This window comes from Equus caballus, chromosome 21 (genome assembly GCF_041296265.1).
Source record: "Equus caballus isolate H_3958 breed thoroughbred chromosome 21, TB-T2T, whole genome shotgun sequence".
NCBI classification, from domain to species: domain Eukaryota; kingdom Metazoa; phylum Chordata; class Mammalia; order Perissodactyla; family Equidae; genus Equus; species Equus caballus.
In genome coordinates, this window is record NC_091704.1 from 36,257,749 (window position 1) to 36,280,461 (window position 22,713).

Sequence of the window (22,713 nt, forward strand, 5' to 3'; positions counted from 1 at the left end):
GGTCTGTAGTTTTCTTTTCTTGTAGTGTGTTGTCTGGCTTTGGTATCAGGGTAGTACTAGTCTCATGGAATGAGTTAGGAAGTGTTCTGTCCTCTTTAAGTTTTTGGAAAAGTTAAGAAGTATTGGTATTTATTTCATTCTTTAAAAGTTTGGTAGAATTCACCAGTGAAGCCGTCAGGTCTAGGGCTTTCTTTCTTGGGAGATTTTTGATTATTGATTCAATCTCCTTACTAGTTATAGATCTATTCAGATTTTCTGTTTCTTCATGATTTAGTCTTGGTAACTTTTGTGTTTTTAAGAATTTGTATATTTCATTTAGGTTAGCCAATTTGTTGGCCTGCAATTGCTCACAGTACTCTCTTATCATTCTTTTCATGTCCATAGGATCAGAAGTAATGTGTATATTTTAAATTCTAATTTTAGCAATTTAAATCTTCTCTTTTTTCCTTAGTCTATCTAGCTAAAGGTTTGTCATTTTGTTGATGTTTTCAAAGAACTAACTTTTGATTTCATTAATTTTCTCTATTGGTTTTCTATTCTCTATTTCATTTCTCTCTGCTCTAGTGTTTATTATTTCCTTCCTTCTGATAGCTTTGGGTTTGGTTTGTTCTTCTATTTCTAGTTCCTTACGTTGTAAAGTTAGATTGTTGATTTGAGATTCTTGTTTTTTTTTCCCTGAGGAAGATTTGACCTGAGCTAACATCCGTTACCAACCTTCCTGTTTTTTTCTTTCTTTTTTTGTTTGAGGAAGACTAGCCCTGAGCTAACATCTATGCCAATCTTCCTCCTTTTTGTGTGTGGGATACCGCCAGAGCATGGCTGTCCAGTGGAGCAGGTTCTCACCAGGGATTAAACCCACAAAGCTGGGCTGCCGAAGTGGAGCGTGGGGCGGGCCCTCTTTCTTGTTTTTTAATGTAAGCATTTATAACTATAAACTTTCCCCTTAGCACTGCTTTCACTATGCCCTACAAGTTTGGGTATCTTGTGTTTTTATTCATGTTAAGTATTTTCTAACTTCTCTTGTGATTTCTTCTTTGATCTGTTGGTTGTCCAAGAGTATGTTGCTCAATTTTCACAAATTTGTGAATTTTCCAGTCCCATTTCAGTTATTGATTTCTAACTTCTTTTCATTGTGGTCTGAGAAGATACTTTGCATGGAATCTATCTTTTAAAATTTATTAAAATTTAATTTGTGGCCTAACATATGGCTTGTCCTAGAAAATATCCCATGACTTGAGAAGAATGTGTATGCTGTTGTTGTACAGAATGTTCTGTATATGTCTGTTAGATCTCGTTGGTTTATTGTGTCATTTAAGTCCTCTATTTCCTTATGTATCTTCTGTCTGGTTGTTCTACTCATTATTGAGAGTAGGATTTTAAAGTTTCCAATTATTACTGTACAACTGTCCATTTCTCCCTTCAATTCTGTCAGTTTTTACTTCATGTATATTGATGGTCTGTCATTAGGTATATAAATGTTTATAATTGTTAATAAAAAGTAGCAAACTTTTTACTAATATGTAATCTCCTTCTTTGTCTATTATAACTTTTTAATTTAAAGTCTATTTTGTCTGATATTAGTATGGCCATCCCTGCTCTCTTTTGGTTACCAATGTATGGAATATCTTTTTCCATCCTTTCACTTTCAATTTAATTTTTCCATGTTGAATTTGTATCAGCTTTCTAAATTCTATTATTAATTATGATAGTTATGCAGTTGATTCTTCTGGATTTTCAGGGAGGCAATTTTATCAGCTGAAAATACTATACATTGCAGACATGCTGGGTATGAGTGTCTTGTTGTGACTTTAACAGCTCGAGTGTCTTACATTAAGCATGATATTGGCAATTGTCTCTAGATAGATAATTGAGTCTGTGAGTAAGACATAGAGAAGCTGTGAGGTTGCCTTTGGTGAACTATTCTTTTCACTGCTCTTTCCCATTGCTTTCCTCAACAGAGACAGATCTGACTTTATTTCCTTTCATTTGAAATACGTGTTTAACATAGTCTTCTTTTCCATTAAGAAGACTAAAATGTTTATCCCTTAAACCTTTTTCACTGAGAATTTTCCAATAAGTTGTCAAACTTCAAGTCACCTGTCTATCTTTTTTGTTTCATTTCACATGTGCTTGTCTCTGCTGCATGGAGATTTTATTTTAGTTTCATATTAATCTCCTGCTGCTGTCTGCAATTTGATCTTAAACAGAATATTAAAGGAAACAGGGAACATTTTAAAAGATGCATGATCCTTGTATGTACTGAACAGCACCCATTACAACTGTTCATGGGACATTCCCATGAAATGAATTCATAATTGATATTCTCTGATGAGTCCTCAGACATCAGCTTCCTCTGAAATGAAATGCACATTGATATCATGGACATCTAATAACATAGAATCAAACATGATGATAGTCCTACTTCTAAGATGACTTAATAAAAACACTCCAATCTAGCCCTGGTGGATTTCAGCCTGAGATAGTTTACCAATGAACAGATATAGAAATATACTAAGAAAAAGTTATCCTCAAAATTCAGACCTGCCCTGGGACATGGTACACATGTGTCTGGAGTGGGTTAGGAGAAGGATAGGATGATGGAGTGACAAAAGGAAAGTAAAATTTAAGTCCGGGGCTGGAAAGTGGGAAGATAAAGAGGAACAAAGTCTAACTTACTCTTGTCTGTGATTCTTTTCTCTCCAATCCAGCGCTGAGCAAATACTAAGTCTCTAATTTCTTCCTTGGTCAAAAAACTTTTCTAATTCATGCAATAAATTTAGAAATACAGTAGAACACTTAAACCACGAAAAAATTTGTCTGTTCCAGCCACAGAAGCTTAGTTTCATGACTGAGTCACATTTTTAAATACATTTGTAGATTTTCTCTCTCTGTCGTTGCTTTCATTCTTTTATAGCTTTCATTCTGTCCTAATCTTCCTGCAAGTTCTCTCTTTTTCCTGAGGAAGCTTTTTATTTAAGCCCACATTCTAAGCGACTTTAAATCAACAGCCCAAAATAAAGTGAAGAAACTTGACTTTCTCTATTGCTGACAACTTTAAGTTAATAAATTGATATAACGTACACGTTCGCAAGTTCTAAAAAATATTGTATCTTTTTGAGAATTTTAATGAAAGGAAAATGGCCGAGAAGCTATACCTGGAGCAACCAATGACTTGCGAACCTGTTTAGATATTTCTTTGTTCTCTTTTGAGCACTTGTTTTCTTAGTAATTCTATCATATAACTTTAGTACAGACACTGAAGCTGAGAAAAATTCTGACTAAAATAACTGTATAGTCAGGATTAAAATTAAGTTGAAATAGAACAAATAGAAGGATTGGTTAGAAGGAAAGAGAAACTGACAAACTCAGTTAGCATAACATTTTAGATGGTATATTTTTGAATTATTATAAAATTTAAAATTTATGTTAAAATATACATTGTCACACTCATGACTGAAAATAGAGGGATTGGAGAAGCACGCAGAATGGGAGAAAAGTAGGAAACATCTTTAGTCTAATAAAGAAAGCTGCCTGAATAATGGGGCCTTTCTTAGGAAGAACGGTGCTTTAGGCAATGTTTGTTTTTATCCATTCCTTTGGCTGCCTTCTGCCGCTGCCACCTGGAATCCTCATCTGACCTCTTGGATTTCCAAAGTCCCTACTTTGATAGATCAGAGCACTATATTGTTCATATTTTTCCTACTTTGTATCACTGAAATTTGACCACCTATAGTAGTTTCTTAGGGTTCTGTTTTTTGATTAGTTGAAAACAGTTGGTGTCTGAATCAGGACACAGCTCACTGCAAAAGGAGATTAGGCATAGGCTATGGTGAGGAGAATGGCAAGGGGAATCATAGAATTATGACATGGGTCTAATTAATGGCTTCTTGTTTCTGCGTCTCTGCTCTTTTCTCTGTTCTTTGCTTCCTTTCTCAGCCTCTCATGAGGGCACCCAATTGTCTTCCTTTGTCTTCATCCTTGCCTCTCCCATTGTTAATTGGCTTCATCACCATTCAGGAAAGTGCCTTGATTGCCCTACTCACTTTTTTCATGCTGGGCCATGAGTTGCCAGCTTGTCATAGATTTCCTCTCTGCCCGCCCCTCTCCACCCAAAATGTGTCTGTAGCTGACAGGAACCCATGAGATCAGGGACTCTTGGCAGGGCCAGATTTCCTTTAAAGAGACTGCAGGAAGGAAGGCAATGCTTATATCTGGAACACATGTTTCGGGACATTTGGGAGTCTTGAAGCTCTTTAGAGTCCCGGGCTGCCCTGCTCAGTGACTGGTGTGTTTGGCAGCACATCTTGCTTCCTTTAGCTAATCCGGTGAGTTTGGGAGACACGGAGGGAATAAGAGGCATCTCAGAAGGCTTCACTCAGCATCAGTAGCATGCTGTCAGTTTCACTTGAGAATGCTTTCCCCCATCTGATGGTATTACATTCTGCCTCGTGTCCAGGACACTTTTGCTTCCTGGCGAGATGTAGGTGAACACTCACCAATAAGCATGCCTCTTAGTGTGTTTTATTGATTACATAACTTATCTGAAAAGATAGGTCAGCTCTGGTGAGGTCTCCCTAACACATTTTTCTCTCAGTATTGGCAACCGGAAGACCTGCTTACATGTGTGTTGATGTGAGTGGCCTTGGTAAGAAAGAAATCCCATCCCCTGCTTAAGGAGCTCCGAGAGAATAAACAAGGATAAGCGTAATGAGGTCAGTTGTCTGTCCCTAGGTGTAGAGCTTGATCTGAAAAGTCCCAAGCAGCTGAAGACTTCTAGCTACTCAGATCTAGCTGCTTTCACTCTGTCCCTTTCCTTTCAGCATACACACACACACAGACATACACACACACAGACATACACAGAACTTTCCTACTTCTCACGCAATTTATTATCCATTGTCAAATCTTTCTTGTGTACATCTAGCTTTACACGTGAATTTTCTGCATGCGCAGGCAGCCTCTCTCCTTATTCCCATCTGTAACATCATTCAAACAGGCGTTCAGACAACGTGACAATGTCTCAACGAGTTTAAGGATGTCTGCTTCTTTTGGACGAACTTACATCCGCTAGCTCACTCTCTCTCTCTCTTTCGTGCAAATATACACCGAGTCTCTCACAACATGTTCAAATCAATGTCTCCCAGGGCTCCTGAGTTCAATGTCACGCTGCCTAGAAGTGGAGCGAGAGTGAAGGGAAGAGCGTGCGGTGTGCGGGCGGGCAGAGACCCTTTCCGGCCAGCAGAGGGCAGCCGAGGGGAGGCGCTGGCGCGCGAGGGCTGAGCGGAACCTCGCCTCGCTGGGGCAGCCTCAGCCTCAGCACCAGCCGCGCCGGAGACGGGAGCGCAGCCGCCGAGGGCAGCGGCGGCGGCGGGAGCGAGGCGCGCAGCGAGCAGCGGCGCGGGCGGGAAGCAGCAGCCGCCGCCGCCGCCGCCGCCGCCGCGACGGGCAGCCGGGCTCGCCGGCAGCTGGCTCAGGCCCCTGCCCGCTCCGCTTCGTGTCCCCAGCGCCGGGCAGCCGGCGAGTCTGGAGCCCGCGCCGTCGCCGGCCGCGTTCTCCGGGCATGGAAGGAGGCGGCAAGCCCAACTCCTCGTCCAACAGCCGGGACGATGGCAACAGCGTCTTCCCCGCCAAGGCGCCCGCGACGGGCGCGGGGCCGGCAGCGGCCGAGAAGCGCCTGGGCACTCCGCCGGGGGGCGGCGGGGCCGGCGCCAAGGAGCACGGCAACTCCGTGTGCTTCAAGGTGGACGGCGGCGGCGGCGGCGGCGAGGAGCCGGCCGGGGGCTGCGAGGATGCCGAGGGGCCCCGGCGGCACTACGGCTTCATGCAGAGGCAGTTCACCTCCATGCTGCAGCCTGGGGTCAACAAATTCTCCCTCCGCATGTTCGGGAGCCAGAAGGCGGTGGAGAAGGAGCAGGAAAGGGTTAAAACTGCAGGCTTCTGGATTATCCACCCTTACAGCGATTTCAGGTGAGGACTCCCCGCCGCCGCCCCACCCTCCCTCCCGGGCGCGCCCTCGCCCGCGCTTCCCCGCTCCTGGGAGGGGGCGCCCGGGGACTCGAGGGAGGGGGTGCCGGCTGGCGGGGGGTGGCGCCGGCGGCGGCTGCTACTCCGGCTGATGGAGCTTGACTCTTCTTCAACTAGTTTCCACCGAGGAAGGGGGTTGAGTGATGAGTTCCTGTTGCCCAGGAACCCCAGGGAGGCTCTCCTCCTTTGCCTCGTGAACTTTGGGGACAGATTGGGGAAGAAGGCCACGGTGACCTCCGCATGGGAGGATGTGAAGTTGTGCCAGGGAAACTTTTACTTCGGAGATGAGAGTGTAAGGAAGCGGCCAGAAAGTCGTCTTGGGGGTGACACCTTTCCTTGCCCTGCTCCCCCAAGAAGTGGGTCCTTCCCAAAGGGGAAAAAGACCTTCTTGGGGTGAAAGAGAGGATGGGGCAAGCGGAGACAGTGACTCACAGGTCCTAGCTGTTCCAGCCTCTCTGGCCCCTGGGGAGTGTGAATCTGTTTTTCGTCTCTTTATAGGCACTGAGTATCCTCAGTGCATTTCTTCACAATAGTGGCTGGCAGGCTGAGAAAGGAGAATTTGCGCTTAGATAGTCCCTGACTTGAGATTTCCGTGGAGCCGGCGCTGCCGGGGCTGGACAGGAGCGTGACAGGAAGCCTCGAGTTCCTGAAACAGAGGCAGGGGGCGTTTCCAGAGCCCCCTTCCTGAGACAGAGAGACACCCTTTCTTGACCTTGACTACAAGTCTATTTCAGAAATCTCTCTCCCGTTTCCCAGGTCGGGAACAAGGGCAGGAGAGCTGTCAGCTGTCAGGGAAACTCTGCCTCGGAGAATTAAAATTAAGACGTCTCCTGATCTTATTTGTCGCCAAGTATTCATTCGGTTATAAGCATGTTTAGAGATTATCAAATGAAGGTCGTGAAGTAGATCCTCTTATTAGCGTGCGCACACTCGGCAGTCACGTTATATTAGCTCCTGAGTGTTAGGCTTTCCATTTAAAATGAAAAAATAACTAGTAACTCAGAGCAGTATTTATTTATTTATTTAACTGAACTCGTTCGAAAAAGAAAAAAGAATCAGCGAAAGGAGTATGTATGCAAACTAAGCAGTTTTAATAGGCGTCTGCTAAACAGCAAACAAATATAGCAATAAAAAGCAGCTTTACTTTGTGTTTAGAAACTCAGGAAAATTGCCTTCGACTCCACGCCTTCACGGGAGCTGTCCACAGTTCTGAATGACATTAGCTTTGGAAAACCCATAGTTCCGCCACGCAAAGCTTTGAAGGGACTGCCTTCTCCTTCTCTGAGATACATAAATTGTCTCAGAAATCAATAGCCTCTATAATTTACGCATAGAGTGAATGGATTTTAGAAAGCGTATAATTTTAAGGTCTTATTTGTAAAAACACAGCAAAGTTCAAAGGAGGACTTACAAAACCTAATGACATTTATCGCCCATAGAATATTAAGAGTTTGACTGAAAGAGTGTTCATAATAAAAGGATCTATTAAATAATCAAACGTGTTTCCTCCTCTAGGAAGATCCTTATAGAAGCAAACTTGTAAATCACCTAGTTCTAAGGTGTATAAAATCAACATGTTCATTAGCATTTTAAAGGTTGAAATCAAATGTAGAATACTCTCCCTCAGTCCTCAATGGAAATATGTTGCAACCCATATTACGATTTGTTTATTTAAAAACTTTGCATGGAAACAGCCTTCAGTCTTAATAAGAAAAGTAAGCGTGGTCTTTCCAGAAATATGTCTGGTTCAATATTCACATGAAAATAAAGTGATAACTTTGGTTTATTTAATTTCACACTCAATTAAATGATTAGACATGATACTTTTCTTTCTTCAGCAATGTGAAAAGAGACTACACTTTTCAAAATGGTGGCGTATTTCAAATAATTAAACTTTCACTACTTACCAAATAAAAGCATGCAGCCACCTTTCAGGAATTGGAATAGTGGGCCAAAACTTTTGAATGAATGAAATTCATGAAATTCGAGATTCTCCACGTTTTCCCGAGACAAAATATCTCTTTAAAAGCAAGAAGTTTTTACTAAACAAAGCAAGAAATTGAAATCAGATAATGGTTCAATTTTTTCATGCATTTCAAAGAAATGGGAGATGATTAAAAATTGAGCTAACACTCTGAACAAATTCCAATGTGGAGTAGTTTGGAATGTTTGATTTTCCCCTGCATAATTGGAAAAAGAAAATGGCAGACATAAATTAAAGAATTACTATGATGTAACTTTTTAACTGGAAGATACCTGAGAAAAAGAGATTTTAAAACTCATAATTAACAGTATACACTGTTTTTCTAAAACAACAAACTAGTCATCCTATAAATACTCATTTACATATGGAAGACATTTAGATCTTATTATTATTTCATTAATGTTTTTATACGATCTCGATACCAGTATAAATTTCTTAAAACCTATAACATGTCAAGAAAATGTAATGAAAAAAGCAAAAATAAGAAAGACCAAATTCTGACTATTTTTTATGAAGGAAAAGCAATGTGTGAGTATCTTCAACAAAGTAGAAATGTTATGGTCGGGATCTGTTCGCCTCAAGGCCCTTTTCTGAAGAAGACACTCGAAGGGAGGTGCTTTGCTGTGATTCCTACAATGCCAAACTTATGCTCAGTAATGATTTAGTGACTGAGAAAGTGAAATTTCCTTGGAGAAGGGAGGAGAGATTGGAGATGACGATACCCAGATAATTTTTTCCTTGACACTTGCGTAAGTCCTTGCACGGCCATGGAAGTTTCCTCAGTCTACCCTTTGGTCAGCCCCACACTGTTGAGTGTAGCATGAGCCCACTGCTTCAAGGCATGTCAGGACTTGAAGACTGTGGCTAATGGTCTAGTATCCCTTCTCTGGATGGTTTCTAAGACGGATTCCTTTCCGCTTCCTTCTGGCGGCACGGCTGTGCTCCCACTGAGACTCCCAGATTGCTAGCTAGGTGCCTTTCTTTCCCACCGGGGCCCAAGCGTGCTATTGCTGTGTCTGGCAGGTACTTTTCTCCTAGCTCTGGTGTAAGTAGGGCAGAGGCGCTGTATTTCCCTTCTTTCTCAGGAGAGGATGATGCTAGAAACCTTCAGGGACTAAAGAAGAGTCAAATACTATCAATACTGTTAGAAATAACTGGGTGGAAGCTAGAGAATTTAGCAAAATATCTTATTTTTCTTAATACCATGGTATACAACCTCCCAAACTAGGGAAAACATAGATAATTACTTAAGAAAAAATTACACTGATCTTTATATAGTGAGGACACGTTGTCAGTCTGATTGAGTTTCACATGAACCACAAACACACACACACACACATATTTAATTTGGAGGTTAAATATGATTTCTTTTGAGATTATTAACAGTTATTATATATTTATTAGCTAAAATTTTACTTTTTATTCATTGAATAAAAAAGTGACACTAGCCAAACATTGTGCTTTCACTGCCAATCCATAGTTATGATATAATCATTTAAATGGATTGAAAGAATATTAGAGTACTTTGTGGATGGTTTTTATTATGCAAGTGATTACCTTGGAAGAATTTATCACCAGACTATTTGCCATTTCAGGGATGCTGACATTATTTTGCTGGATCGTGCTTACAAAAAGGCCCCTTTAAAGATATTGCTCCTATTCCATATGTATTGCCAGCCAACATCTTGCCTCTGGTAAAGGAGGAGATTTTATATCTTGACTTGTTATTTCTTCTGCTTCTTTTCATCAGTTAGGGTGAATAACTATGTGTAAAGCTTGTTGTCATAAGTACACAAGGACTCCAGAAACAGGAGTCCTTTCTTGAAGATATTGCTATTTGTGGCTTCCATCTCTGCCTGGTGTTGCATCCACAGCTGTCCTGATGTCGGAGGTCACTCATGTGTTCCTTAGTGGAGGGAGGCTTCACTCATATTACATGGTTAGTCAGAGACCGTTGGTTTCCAGGAGCTTCTCACAAGAAAACAATTCAACCTTCTGGGGTTTAAAGACTAATTAGTCTACTGTTATGTTATCTTTCTGCTGAATGCATTCTGCATTTTCCCAGCAGTGATCCTTTTATCTGCTTTCCCTATCAAGACAACCAAAATTAGCCATAAGAATTTCTTTTTTTCTCTGATAGGTGAACCTTTTTAAATCTTATAAATTCAATTAAGTTTTTCTTAGCAGCTCTACCAACTGTTAGGCCCAATTAAAGTGAAATTATTTGAAAGATTTGGAGACATGAATGTATTCAGTTACTTATCTTAGTATACGAGTAAGTTGTAAAACTTTAAATTTTATTAGATATTTCACTATTTTATTGCATTTAATACATATTACAGTCATATGATACTGTTAAAATATTACAAGATGTTTTCCGTTTTTTTTTCTGAATAACTTTCCCTTTAAACCTACTTTTGGTGACTTAGTATAAATTGAGAGTCATTGGGCAGATTCAATTTTACCAATTCATATTTAATTATGTGGACTTGTATTTATGAACTTGTGTGTTGAATAATACTGAAAGAATTTTAAATGCATTGGAACGATATATTTCTTGTTATTGTTATCATAGGCTCATTTAACAAAAACTAATGAACCTTTCTCCACTTGATCAGAAATCACAAATGGAAACAACACCAACACCAGAAAACAATTTAAATAGTATTTGTAATTCTGCCTTATTCCAATCAACAAACCTATGTCCCAAAGTGAGTATGACGCAAGCAAAATATATCTGATGTGATTTTGATGTGAGAATTTTGCCATTCTGAGTGTAGTTCTTGTGTTTAGCAGATAATTCGCATCATTACTTGGAGACAAAAGTTGGGCTTAGGATGAGGACTTTCAAATAAAATTTCTATTAAATATAATACAAATTATGGCAGACTATTAGCACTGTATGAGAAGTACTGAACATTTTCACGATCTGAGTCAAATTTTCATTTTGTCATTTTGTGTAAAGAAGTAGCAAACTATGAGTTAGGATGACACCATATGTTTGAAGAGCAGAGGTAGTGGTAATGAAAAAAAATCTACATGCAGTAGGAAAAAAGACTATTTTTACTTGCCTTCTAAAAATAATTTTCTTTGTGAAGGCATCTTGATGTACCACTTAGAATTGTTGTTCAAGAAAAAAAGATCAGAGAAAAATGGTGACATTCCCTGGTGCATCCTGGAGTTTGCTGTTTTGCAAAATAAACCTTTCAGCCTCTTAATTCAGAGTGTGTGTGTGTGTATTGTGCATGTGTGACAGAAACTATTCAAGGGACGTCTGTATACGATTATGTGCATATAAATATACATATCGACATTGATCATTTTTGACTGGAGCATTTATTTCATGACTCTTTTCAAGTTTGTTGTTTTCTCCATAGTATTTTTCAACTGTTTCACCTAATAACTGACCACTCAGTTTAAGCAAAGTAGCAAAATTATGCATGCCCTGGATTTACAATTTGACAATCTCATTTACATAGGCCTGTTTTTATTTTCAAGAAGTTAGCTAGAATTCTAAAGAAGTAAAACTAATTACACATACAGAGTTAGCAACTGTTTACGAATTTTATACATTCAGGTTTGTTTCCAGGATTTCAGTGTTATAAATAGTGCTGCAATAAACATCTTTGTTCATTTCTCTCCATTATATTCTAGGTGGAGTTCAGGGAATGGAATTACTGGCTATGAACATTTTAGAGAATCTATACATATTGATTTTATCAATTAACAGTGCCGCCAGTTGAGACACTTCTTAAAATGATCAGTGATGTAGTTTTGCTGATGTTGATATTCCTGTGTAGACATGCACAGGCAGTTTTAGGACAGAAAGTCAACACTGTCCTCCATTCTATCCATCATGTAGTGGCAAAAGTGATCTTAAAGAGCAAATCTAATAATGATATCATGCTGCTTAAAACCCTTTAGAGGCTTCCCATTACTCTTAGCATACATTTGACAAACCTTCCATGAGCTACAAGGCTTTGCGCAATTTCAACCTGCCTTTGCAACTCATGACATACCACTCCCTTCCTCCCTCCCTATTTTCCAGCTACCTGGCCAAATTTTCAGCTCCTAGAACAAGCTGTGTTCTCTCCTGCTACAGAGATTTTGATGTGATATTTAACCCTACTGCCTGAATTCTCTTTTCTCTTTTCATCATTCTGCATGATAGCTAGTGTCTTGTCCTTTCGATTTCAGTTTAATATTGTGATCACCCTCAATGCCTCCCCCTTCCATTTTATTTTCTATCTGGTTTTCTTGTTTCATCAGAATTTATAATTATATTTTATATATGTCCCTCTACTACAATTTAAGCTCCACAATCTCACCAATATTATTCAATTTTATGTTCCTAGTGCCGTAAAGATGCACATAATAGACTTTTTCCTTCTAAGCTTTCTCAGATGCTTTATTTTTTATTGTATTTTATTTTTCTTTCTTTTGCCGAGGAAGATTCTCCTGGTGCTAACATCTGTTGCCAATCTTCCTCTTTTTTTGCTTGAGGAAGATTAACCATGAGCTAACATCTGTGCCAGTCTTCCTCTCTATTGTATGTGGGTCACTGCCACAACCTGGTTGACAAGTGGTGTAGATCCATGCCCAGGACCCAAACCCAGAACCCAGGCTGCTGAAGAAGAGTGTGCTGAACTTAACCACTACGCTACGGGAATGGCCCCTGCTTTATTTATTTATTTATTTGTGAAGAAGATTGTCCCTGAGCTAACATTTGCTTCCAATCTTCCTCTTTTTGCTTGAGGAAGATTGTCACTAAGCTAACATCTGTGCCAATCTTCTTGCATTTTGTATGTGTGATGCCGCCACAGCGTGGCTTGACTAGCGGTGCTAGGTCTTCACCCGGGATCCAAACCCTGGGCTGCTGAAGCGCAGCACACGAACTTAACCACTGCGCCACTGGGCCAGTCTCCCAGCTTTATTTTTTAATAGCTTTTTGAGATATAATTCACATACCATACATTCACTCATTTAAAGTGTATGATTGAATGTTTTCTAGTATATTCACAGAGTTGTGCAACCATTACCATAACTGATTTTAGAAAATTTTATCACCCCAAGCAGGAATCCCATACCCATTAGCACTCGTGTCTGTCTTCCCTTTTCCCTCTTCCGCTCACAGCTCTAAACAGCTGCTAATCTACTTTCTGTCCTATAGAGTTTTTTTGTTCTGGACATTTCATATCAATGGAATCATACACTATGTAATTTTTTACTGTTAGCTTCTTTTTCTTAGCATAATGTTTTCAAGTTTCATCCATGATGTTGCCTGTATCGTACTTTCTTCCCTTTTTCCTGAATACCCTTTCCATTGTGTGGCTATACCAGATATATTTATCCATTCATCAGTTGAAGGACATCTGGATTGTTTCTTCCTTTTGGCCATCATGAAAACTGCTGATATGAACATTTTTGTACAAGGTTTTGGGTGGAGATATATTTTCATTTCTGTTATAAGGGAAATTGCTGGGTCAACATAACAGACTTTTAACAAATATTACTGAATGAGTGTACAAAGAATTAGTCTCCAACCAGGGCATGTGCATATTTAATCTTAGAATTAATACATCCAGACAAAGCAAGCTCTTTCTTTCCCCACAGCAATACTTGACATCGCCTGCCCGCTGCTACCTGCAAGGACGTGTTCCAACTCTTAGCTTTCCCTGCCCAATATACAGATGACTAAATGAAACTGCAGGGAGGTTAAACAGCATGAACGCAGTGACATAGATAGGTAGTAAGAACTGGGCCAGGGATTCAGCTCTTCTGAATCTTAATTCTGTCACTCCAGCTCTTTTATCTAAAAAGAAACAAGGCTACCAGTATAAATAATTCTCCAAACCTGCAGGGAAACATTACGGATTAAACCTGATCATTTATTCTTCCTCCCTCTTGAAACCATGCCAAAATTATATGAAAAGACACACAGACACACAGGCAAATAGAAGAAAGAGGAGAAAGCAGAGGACAAGAGATCTCAAAAATATTTTGGAAAATAGAAAGCTAATGGAGAAATCATTCTACTTCCACACTCCTTTGGTGGCGAACCCCAGAAGTGTTTAGAACATAAAACTATTTCCAGTTAAGAAATAGTTTCCAGCAAAGCCAGGCTGAAACCAGGAGGATTAAATAAGGGTCTCCTCAGTGAATAGAGAACTCTCTCGATTCTAACACAGGAATGCTTGGAGGCAGGTCAATTCTCCCCAGGCAGGAAACTGGAGAAAAATACCTCCAATGGGAGACATTTCAAGGTCTTCCAGTAAAAATTCTTACTTATTATCTAATGACCTTGCAAAAAGCCTCACATATGTACATAGAGACTGTAATTATAATTTGGTATTACATCATCTAATATGATCTGAAAGTAAAAGATTACAAGACTTTCTAGAAATGTCTCCATCATAAAAGAGAAAGACTAAATCAAACAGCAAAATAAAGTCTAGAGAACAGAGAGGCATTTGGGATAAGGGGAAATTACAACATTATTAAAAAATACTCTATAATGATATCTTCAGGGAGATATTTTATCTATTTAATCAGAACAATATGCTATGAAAAGAGTACCCAGACAATAAAAAAGAGTGCTTGGATGTAAAAGTTGGCTTATAAAGTTTAGGAAACCTCTCAGAATTAGAGCAAAAAGAAAAGAGAGAATAGAAAATTTAAGTAAAATAAAGGATAATTCATAAGGTCAAAATCTATATAAAAGGAGTTCTAGAATGAGAACAAAGTGTGAAAATGGACATTTTGAATTAACAGAGACATTTTAAACAAAATTTTCCAGATAGCAGGGAGTCAACTGACTTCTTTGAGAAGTCGTGCTCGGCACCATGACGGAAAAAGAACCTGCCAGGGATCATCACACGGAAGCTTCAGAACACCACTGAGCCAAAAAAACGACTAAAATTTTCTAAAGAGAAAGTTACATATCAAGAAGTAGGAAAAATACTCTAAGTGACAATGTAACAAAGTCTACAAAATTCTGAGAGAAAGTGATTTCTAAAAGAATTGTATACTCTGCCATAATATGAAGATTAAATAAAGACATTCAGAACTCAAGAATTATAATATTAACCACCTATGTATCCTTTCTTAGAAAGTTACTGGATGATGTGTTCCAGCAAAACAAAGAATTACACCAAATAAATGTGAAAACGTAGAATACAGGGGCCGGGCCGCTGTCCAAGTGATTAAGTTCATGCACTCTGCTTTGGTTGCCCAGGGTTTCGTCAGTTTGGATCCTGGGTGTGAACATGGCACCACTCAGCCGGCCATGCTGAGGCGGTGTCCTACGTAGCACAACCTGAAGGACCTACAACTAGAATATACAACTATGTACTGGGGGGCTTTGGGGAGAAGAAGAAGAAAAAAAAGGAAGATTGGCAACAGATGTTAGCTCAGGTACCAATCTTTAAAAAAAAAAAAAGAAGACAGGATATGGGATTTAACATAGAAGAACCTTAAAAGAAAGTTCCAGGAGCCCAGGAATTAGTTACTCCTGAGTAGCTGCCCTTGAAGGAAACCAGTCTAGAAAGGGGCAGGAAAGCAGAGGGCTCTGGAGAAAGGCCTTCAGGGGAGGAAAAAAATGGATGAATATCAGCATTTGAAGAGGAATGTTAACAGGTGTTCCATGAGTCTTTGGAACAAGATATCTATGACGATAGTATAAATATCTGTAGGGTACATTGAATACAAGTAAATAAACCAAAGATCTTTATTGGCTCCAGAATGATTTGAAGGTGTATAAAAAAGGGGGAAAAAATCATAATGCTTGTTGCTTGGCTCAGCAGTGAATAACAGTTATGTGGTCATAATAATGTGAACAAACCACTAATTTCAGCAAATATTATCTAATTGTTCTGGGAGGGCAAGGGAAAGGTAAGTGAGAGTTGGGTGTTGTAAGAAAGCTACATGCTCATCTGCTGTAACTGGAAATTAGCAGGGTCTAGAGTTGATGTATCAGTTTATTTTTGAAATATGAAATAAATGTCAAAAGAGACAGAGTGTTTGAATTAGGGAAGTGGGTGTGTGGAGTGAAGGGAATGGGGCAAGGCTTACATGTTCTTCTTACAATCCTTTAATACTATTTTACTTTTTTTTTTTAAAGATTTTATTTTTTCCTTTTTTCTCCCCAATGCCCTCTGGTACATAGTTGTATATTCTTCGTTGTGGGTCCTTCTAGTTGTGGCATGTGGGATGTCACCTCAGCGTGGCTTGATGAGCAGTGCCATGTCCGCACCCAGGATTGGAACCAAGGAAACACTGGGCCGCCTGCAGCGGAGCGCGAGAACGTAACCACTCGGCCACAGGGCCAGCCCCCAATACTATTTTACTTTTAATAAAGACTATGGGAATGTTTTGAGGTAACATTTAGTTTTGTTAAGAACACAGACTCTAGAGCCAGGCTGTTGGGGTTAGAATCCCAGCTCCACCCCCATAGTCTCTGGACCTGTTTCCTCCATTATAAAATGGAAATAATTTATGTATCTTACTAGGCTGTTGGGAAGACATGTATTTTACATTTCTATTATAAGTATATAGTGTCTAGACAACCAGTGTTTAGAAATGATGCTCTGCACTTAATGCTATGTACTATTACCTATTATTATGAAAGCAAAATTGAAGCCGATTTAGGGAGTATGAACTATTTGAGAAAAAAAAATACTCTCTATATACACACCTGACCATCTTCCGAACTCCTTAAGCAAATGTGTCTGTGAAGGCAGGGCCATGAAAGCGAAATGCTGTTCTGTTTTCTTTTTATCTTCAGTGGTCGTCTGGGGCCCAGAACCCTGATGTGCGATGGCAGATTTTGTGTGTGCTGTGGGAAATAGGTTCACTCATGAGGCAATTAGCATTGGAAAACTTCTAACATATCTTCTATCTGCACTTTTCCAGATATAACAGTATTACCTTCTAAGTTAGTATAGAATGCTATAGTATTGAACATTTAGAAAAAGCTTTTAGGGAAAATACTAATGGCGTTGAATTGCATATACTCCTTCCTGTTCATCTTTATTTTCACCGGAAAATGGCATAGTGAAGCCATTTGGGATCTTATTTCAAGTCATTTAAATGTTATATGTGAGCCAAATAAGATGATTCATAACTTGCTAAATTCTTTCATTTTTATTGTCAGATTTAAATAGACTATGAAAAATGGTTGTTTAGAAATCTTATTTAAGAACTATTGCAAATTTGAAAGAATGATTTTTAAAATCTTTTTTACATTATTTTAGAGCAGATGTCACTTACCCTTGCAGAATGTGCTAGCCTTGTTATTTTTTTAAAAGGGAATATACTTTATTAAAATTAAAAATTATGCAATCTTCGTTGTTTGAGAGATATGAGCAGAGGCTGATATAATAAATATTGAAAGTTATATGAATAGTGCTTATAGGGAGAAAGAGTACTCCTTATTTTTTCTGTGGAAGAGTCATTCATTATTTGAATAATTATTCTGAAAAAGATTCTTTCTTCTGAGCAACAAATTTGGTATTTGTCTTGAATAATCATGTAAGTGAATTAGGATGAAGATTAGAGACAGATACATTGTCTGAATTTTTTTTAATATAGAAAATAGCAAAAATATATGCTTAAAGCACCTAGTTATGGCTGTATTTGTATTGAACAATATAAATAACCCCAGAATTCTACAGGCCGCAATTATTGATTATACTAATTATTCATGGCTATCCATTTATGTTAGTGACTCTTAGGCTTCCAGGCTCAGAATACTTTAAGAAGAAAATGAAAGCTGTGAACCCTCTGCCTTGGAAAAGTGCCTATATTCACAAAATTTTGTCTGTGATTTCAAGAGGTTTGTGGTTCCCTTCAAGCACATTTATTTTTGGAAGTTAAGACTTCCTGAACTATGTAATATTTTTACACAGAAACATGATACAAGAAACAATGTATGGGAGATACAGGAAAACAGTTTTGCTTGGACCAGCCATTTAAGAATTAGAGCTGTGGCTAGACAGACTTGCCTTGAGAGGGAAAATTCCCTTTCATCCAGGTAGTTTAGTTTGAGGCTAGTTACCTGGGTAGAAGGGATTGAATAGAGAAGATTTATTGTGGATGGGTCACTCAGTGCAATACGGCATAAAATGTTAGCTAGAAATATATTTGGGATGAGAGGCGGCCAAACTAATTTTTTGCAGGTGATGTTTACTGGCCTTAAGTTGCTGATGGAACCAACTGATAAGTGGTAGAGTTAACTTCAATGTTCAATAATATGGCTGATTATATGATAAATTTATTAAAATATATCAGGAACTTTCCTACGTATCAACAACTATGATTAAGGACATATAATAGAAAAAAACCCACTCACTACAAAAACCAAAAATATAAACTATATACGCAAATTTGAAATTTGAAAAATTTGAAAATTTCAAATCAATGTAAAAAAGAGTTATACAATAAAAAGTATTAATCAACTAAAATAATTGAGTAAAATCCATTCTAATCAGTTTGGAATCAAATTAAATCCAAATAGGTTTAAATTTGTAAATGGTAAAAAGAACTGAAATCAGAGGTCCTAGAAAAATGTTAAATGAATTATTTAATAATATCACGATGGAGGAGAGCTTTCCAACCAACGACTACAAAGACTATAAATTGTTGTGAGCTTCCTAAAGGTCATTTTGACTCTATATGAAAAGTTCTTGAAAATGTATAGGCTAGGAAACTATCTTACAGAAAAAATATGGCATGTTCATAAATACATGGATTTAAGGATGATCCCTATAATTTTTTTCTGAATAGTAGAAAATTATAAACAAATAGAGCCTGAGTAAGATTTCAACTCCATTCTGTACCCTTGGTTATCAGTTATTCCCACATCCCTGACCTGCCTTTTCTTCATTGAACTTATCACAATTTATTATACTAAATATATTGTTTATCTAATTTGATTATTATCTCCCCTCATCTATAATTTAGGCTGCACTTAGAGTGAGGGTTTTTTAAATTGTTTTAACCACTCTGTTCCTGGGGCTGGATGCATGCATGGCACAAAGTAGTCACTCAATATATATGAATGAATTAAGAAATTTTAGCAACATTATTCTCAGTCTTGGTTTTTATACACAATTTTCAACAACCAGATGATCTTTTTCCCTATATTTCCTACAAAAAAGTGAATATCTTAATTTAGTATGGAAAGCCTAATCTAATACACAGAAACATGTATTTAGAAATAAGATTTGAAGCCATTTAAAATAAGATACATACAAACTTGTATTAACTCTATTTCCTATAATGCTTGCTTTTATGTAGTTTTTTTAAAAACAATTTGGGAATATAGTGGATATCTTGAGGAAGGCTTTTGTTTCACAGACCTAGAGAAGCTATTTAAATGTCATTGCCTTTGGAATCTATGTGATCTTCATCAAAACAAAGTTAAAAATATATCTCTTTGGGCAATGACATTAGGAAAGAATGACATTACTTTCTGATATATATCATCCTTTTATTTATTTTTTTTTTGCTTTGCTGAATTGTGCTACTTGGTAGCAGTGCACATTTCATTTCAAGCCCTATTATATAAGGATGGGAAATTAGCACTATCTTTATAGCTATAACTAGTAAATTCTGAGTTAGTATTTTGAAAGAGGATTAATTCTGAATTTTAATTCTGCGGCAAGTAGGTTCTTTTACTGTGTTCACCAAACAAAGTAAAAAAAAATATTAGAACCCCAAACTTTCTGAGTGAGCAATATTAAATTGGTCCTTGTATAAAGTTAATGGAAAGGGTATAGATCTTGATGCAAGAAAATAGAAGTCGACATAATTTTCAAAAGGAAAGGGGACATGAGTGTGAGAAGATACTGGTAGCTTAGTTTCTGCATATAAAAACAGACGGGCAAGTAGCAAAACTCGAAATATCATGGCCAGCTTTTACAGCACAACTATCCTCATGAAATTAAAAGTAGGTTGGGACAAACCGCAACAACTGCAAGACTTGTGTTTTTGCAACCTCCACAAAGGACAAAGGAAGGAAGTAATGGGAAGCAAATTCATCTGGTAGACCTGAGAATAGGTCGACCTTCTACAGAAGCAACAGATATTTGCTGGAAGAGCAGCTGAAACTGAGATGGGATTAGTACAATCCAATAGCAAGAGGTCTGCAGTAATTTGAAGAGGAGAGATGCAATGGCTGATGCCAGGTCTGGGGCAGGACATATATGTTAAGGGCCTCAACATACCAGATAGTAAGGGAGTTGTCAAAGACTATCAGGGTGATAGAAGAAAGAATCAGGAGCCAACTTGAAGAAGCCAAGATAGGCTTCAAAAAGGATTTGAATCTCAATAATTCAAACTCTTCAGATGTTTAAATTTGAGTCCGTAATGATATAAAAAATATTTATCTACTGAAACTCACAGGGACCTAACTCAAAATCTTGAAACCTGGGTAAATAGAATCAAGCATTCATCCTATTTTTCCTATATTACCTGAACCAACATGTAACCAAATAGTAGAGGAGGAAAAGAGTGTCCTTATAAAATTATTAAAGCTAATACATGAAAAGATAATGATATAATTAGAAAATCATGACGTTACACCCCCATTCAATTAATGCATCTAAATGTTGAGCATCAGTGACCATTAATAATAAAAAAAAGGGCAAAACCAGACCTTGTGTCTTCTTGATGACAGAACCTATAGTTTTGCCAAGGGAGTGGAATCTAAGTCTAATCAGGCCCCTGGGTCCAGGTGCCAAACTGCAGGAAATACAGAGGGCAGAGGAGCATGCTGAACTCGCACCTTGAGCATGTAATCAGTGAAATCCAGTCTTGGAGAACTGATGGGCCTGCCACCCAGGCCTTTAACAGATAAATAGTAAAGAAAAGAATGAGATGGAGGGGAATTCGTAGATTAAGAGACACTCAGTAGAAAATGAAAGTGGAGGTTTGGGGCAGACCAAACTATACAATCTAGGGACACACGATTGTGATGAAGCTGTTGAGAAATTCAAGGAAGCAACACTGAAAGTCAGCAGAGTTGTTATTTTGAGGGGGGTGGAGGGATGGGTTACTGGGACCGTGCACAATGATGGGCTTTTTGGGTAGGTGACAAAGTTCTATTTCTTGTCCGGGGTGATGATTTCAAGGGTGTTTGACTTATAATAAATCACTGTTTTGTGTATCTGTTTTATTTCATGATAAAAAAGTAGGGGGAACAAAGGGAAGAGGTCTTAATTTTCAACAAGAAAGATCAGACTATAATGAAAAAGAAGTACAATATTATTATTTATCTCTCTGTTTTACTCTCAGATCTGATTTCTATTTTCAACAAAAGCCTAATAATGCTAAGGTAAAGCAACCAGATGCCACTTTATGGTGGGAAAATGACCTAGACATAACGTCAGAAAAGCCAGAACCTTAAATCTTTTAACTTGATTTGAGGAGATGTTCAACTTCTTTGAAGCTAATCTGTAAAATCTGAGAAAATAATATCTGTCCCCTTAAGAGTGTTGTGATAATAAAACAATACATGAAAGGTGCCTGACACGTAGCCAATATTCAATAAGTATTAGATTCCCTTTCACTTTCTTTTTGCTATCCCGTTAAACGTTACTATGTAAGTACAAATAAAGAAATAATACTGGTATATCTAAAAGACATGGTGCTATATACATGAATTCACTCATTGTGTAAATATTTACCAAGGGTAGAGTATATTTTCAGGGACTATTAGGTGCTTTAGATGCAAAAGAGAGTGAAACCAAGTTACAGTCTGTCAGTGTTTCTTTTGTCTAAGACAGAAGACAGGCACATAGGGTGTAACTTTAATGGTGGGAAATAATGCCAATAGGGAAATTGTACAAAATGACACACCACTAGAGAAAATCATGATGAAATTTTAGAATATTTCTACTAATTATTTTTCAGATTTTTTTGTGTAAACCATCACAAATAATGAATACTTTTGCATGTATTTTTTTGTAAAAAAGCAATTGCTCTACAGGAGTAAAATTATCTTAGCATTTTAACATTTAGATCTTTATTAGTCCATTGTTACACTGTGTGATTTCAGAAAGCATAAAGTGTTTTCAAGCTTATTTTAAAAGCCAATCGAGTGGAGAATTATTTCAGAATTGTGTGCTTAAAGAGAGAAGAATCCATTGGAAAATAGCAAAGGCATTTATTTATTGACTGAAATGCGGGCTGCCTCCGTCTCTTTTTCCTGTATAAAATAAAGCTAAGTGTGTTCCTTCTGTATCAACAAATCATGTTGGAAAGAGAGAGAAAAGCTCTTAACCTACTTTCCTATCTTCAATTTTTAACTTTATCATGCTTGTTAATTGCCTGGGTGTCCTTTAACCATCTATTTCCATGATTCTTTCCCAGAGGCTTGGTTTAATTTTAAAAGTGCAGTGTATTCAGCCCTAATTATGTGAGAGCTCATTGCAGGCAAACAGCAAGAGATAGTAACGACCAAAATGTGTTCTTAAATCAGTACCACGGATACTACAAGCACATTGCTGTAAACATTTGATGACTAGGAAATACAGCCATATAAGGTAATGCTTAGAAGACTGTGATGTTTGAAAATAAAATTTCTTCCTAGAAACATAGCTTCACTCACTGTGATTTTTAAAATATGTATTTTTATGGGTTTATACATTTATTTCTCTTATCAAGTATTTAAATAAGCTGAACACTCAGTTTCAAATTCTTTTCAT

General features: G+C 38.0%; 1 protein-coding gene across 1 annotated transcript in view; it reads left to right on the forward strand.

The window, feature by feature from the left end:
* The first annotated feature begins 5,388 nt into the window (after positions 1-5,388).
* Positions 5,389-22,713, forward strand: part of HCN1 (hyperpolarization activated cyclic nucleotide gated potassium channel 1) — a 368,187-nt gene continuing 350,862 nt past the window's right edge. The window contains exon 1 of the mRNA XM_023625674.2: positions 5,389-5,967. Within this exon, the coding sequence (XP_023481442.1) occupies positions 5,561-5,967 (407 nt within the window). The 5' untranslated portion in view covers positions 5,389-5,560. The remainder of the gene's footprint in view (positions 5,968-22,713) is intronic.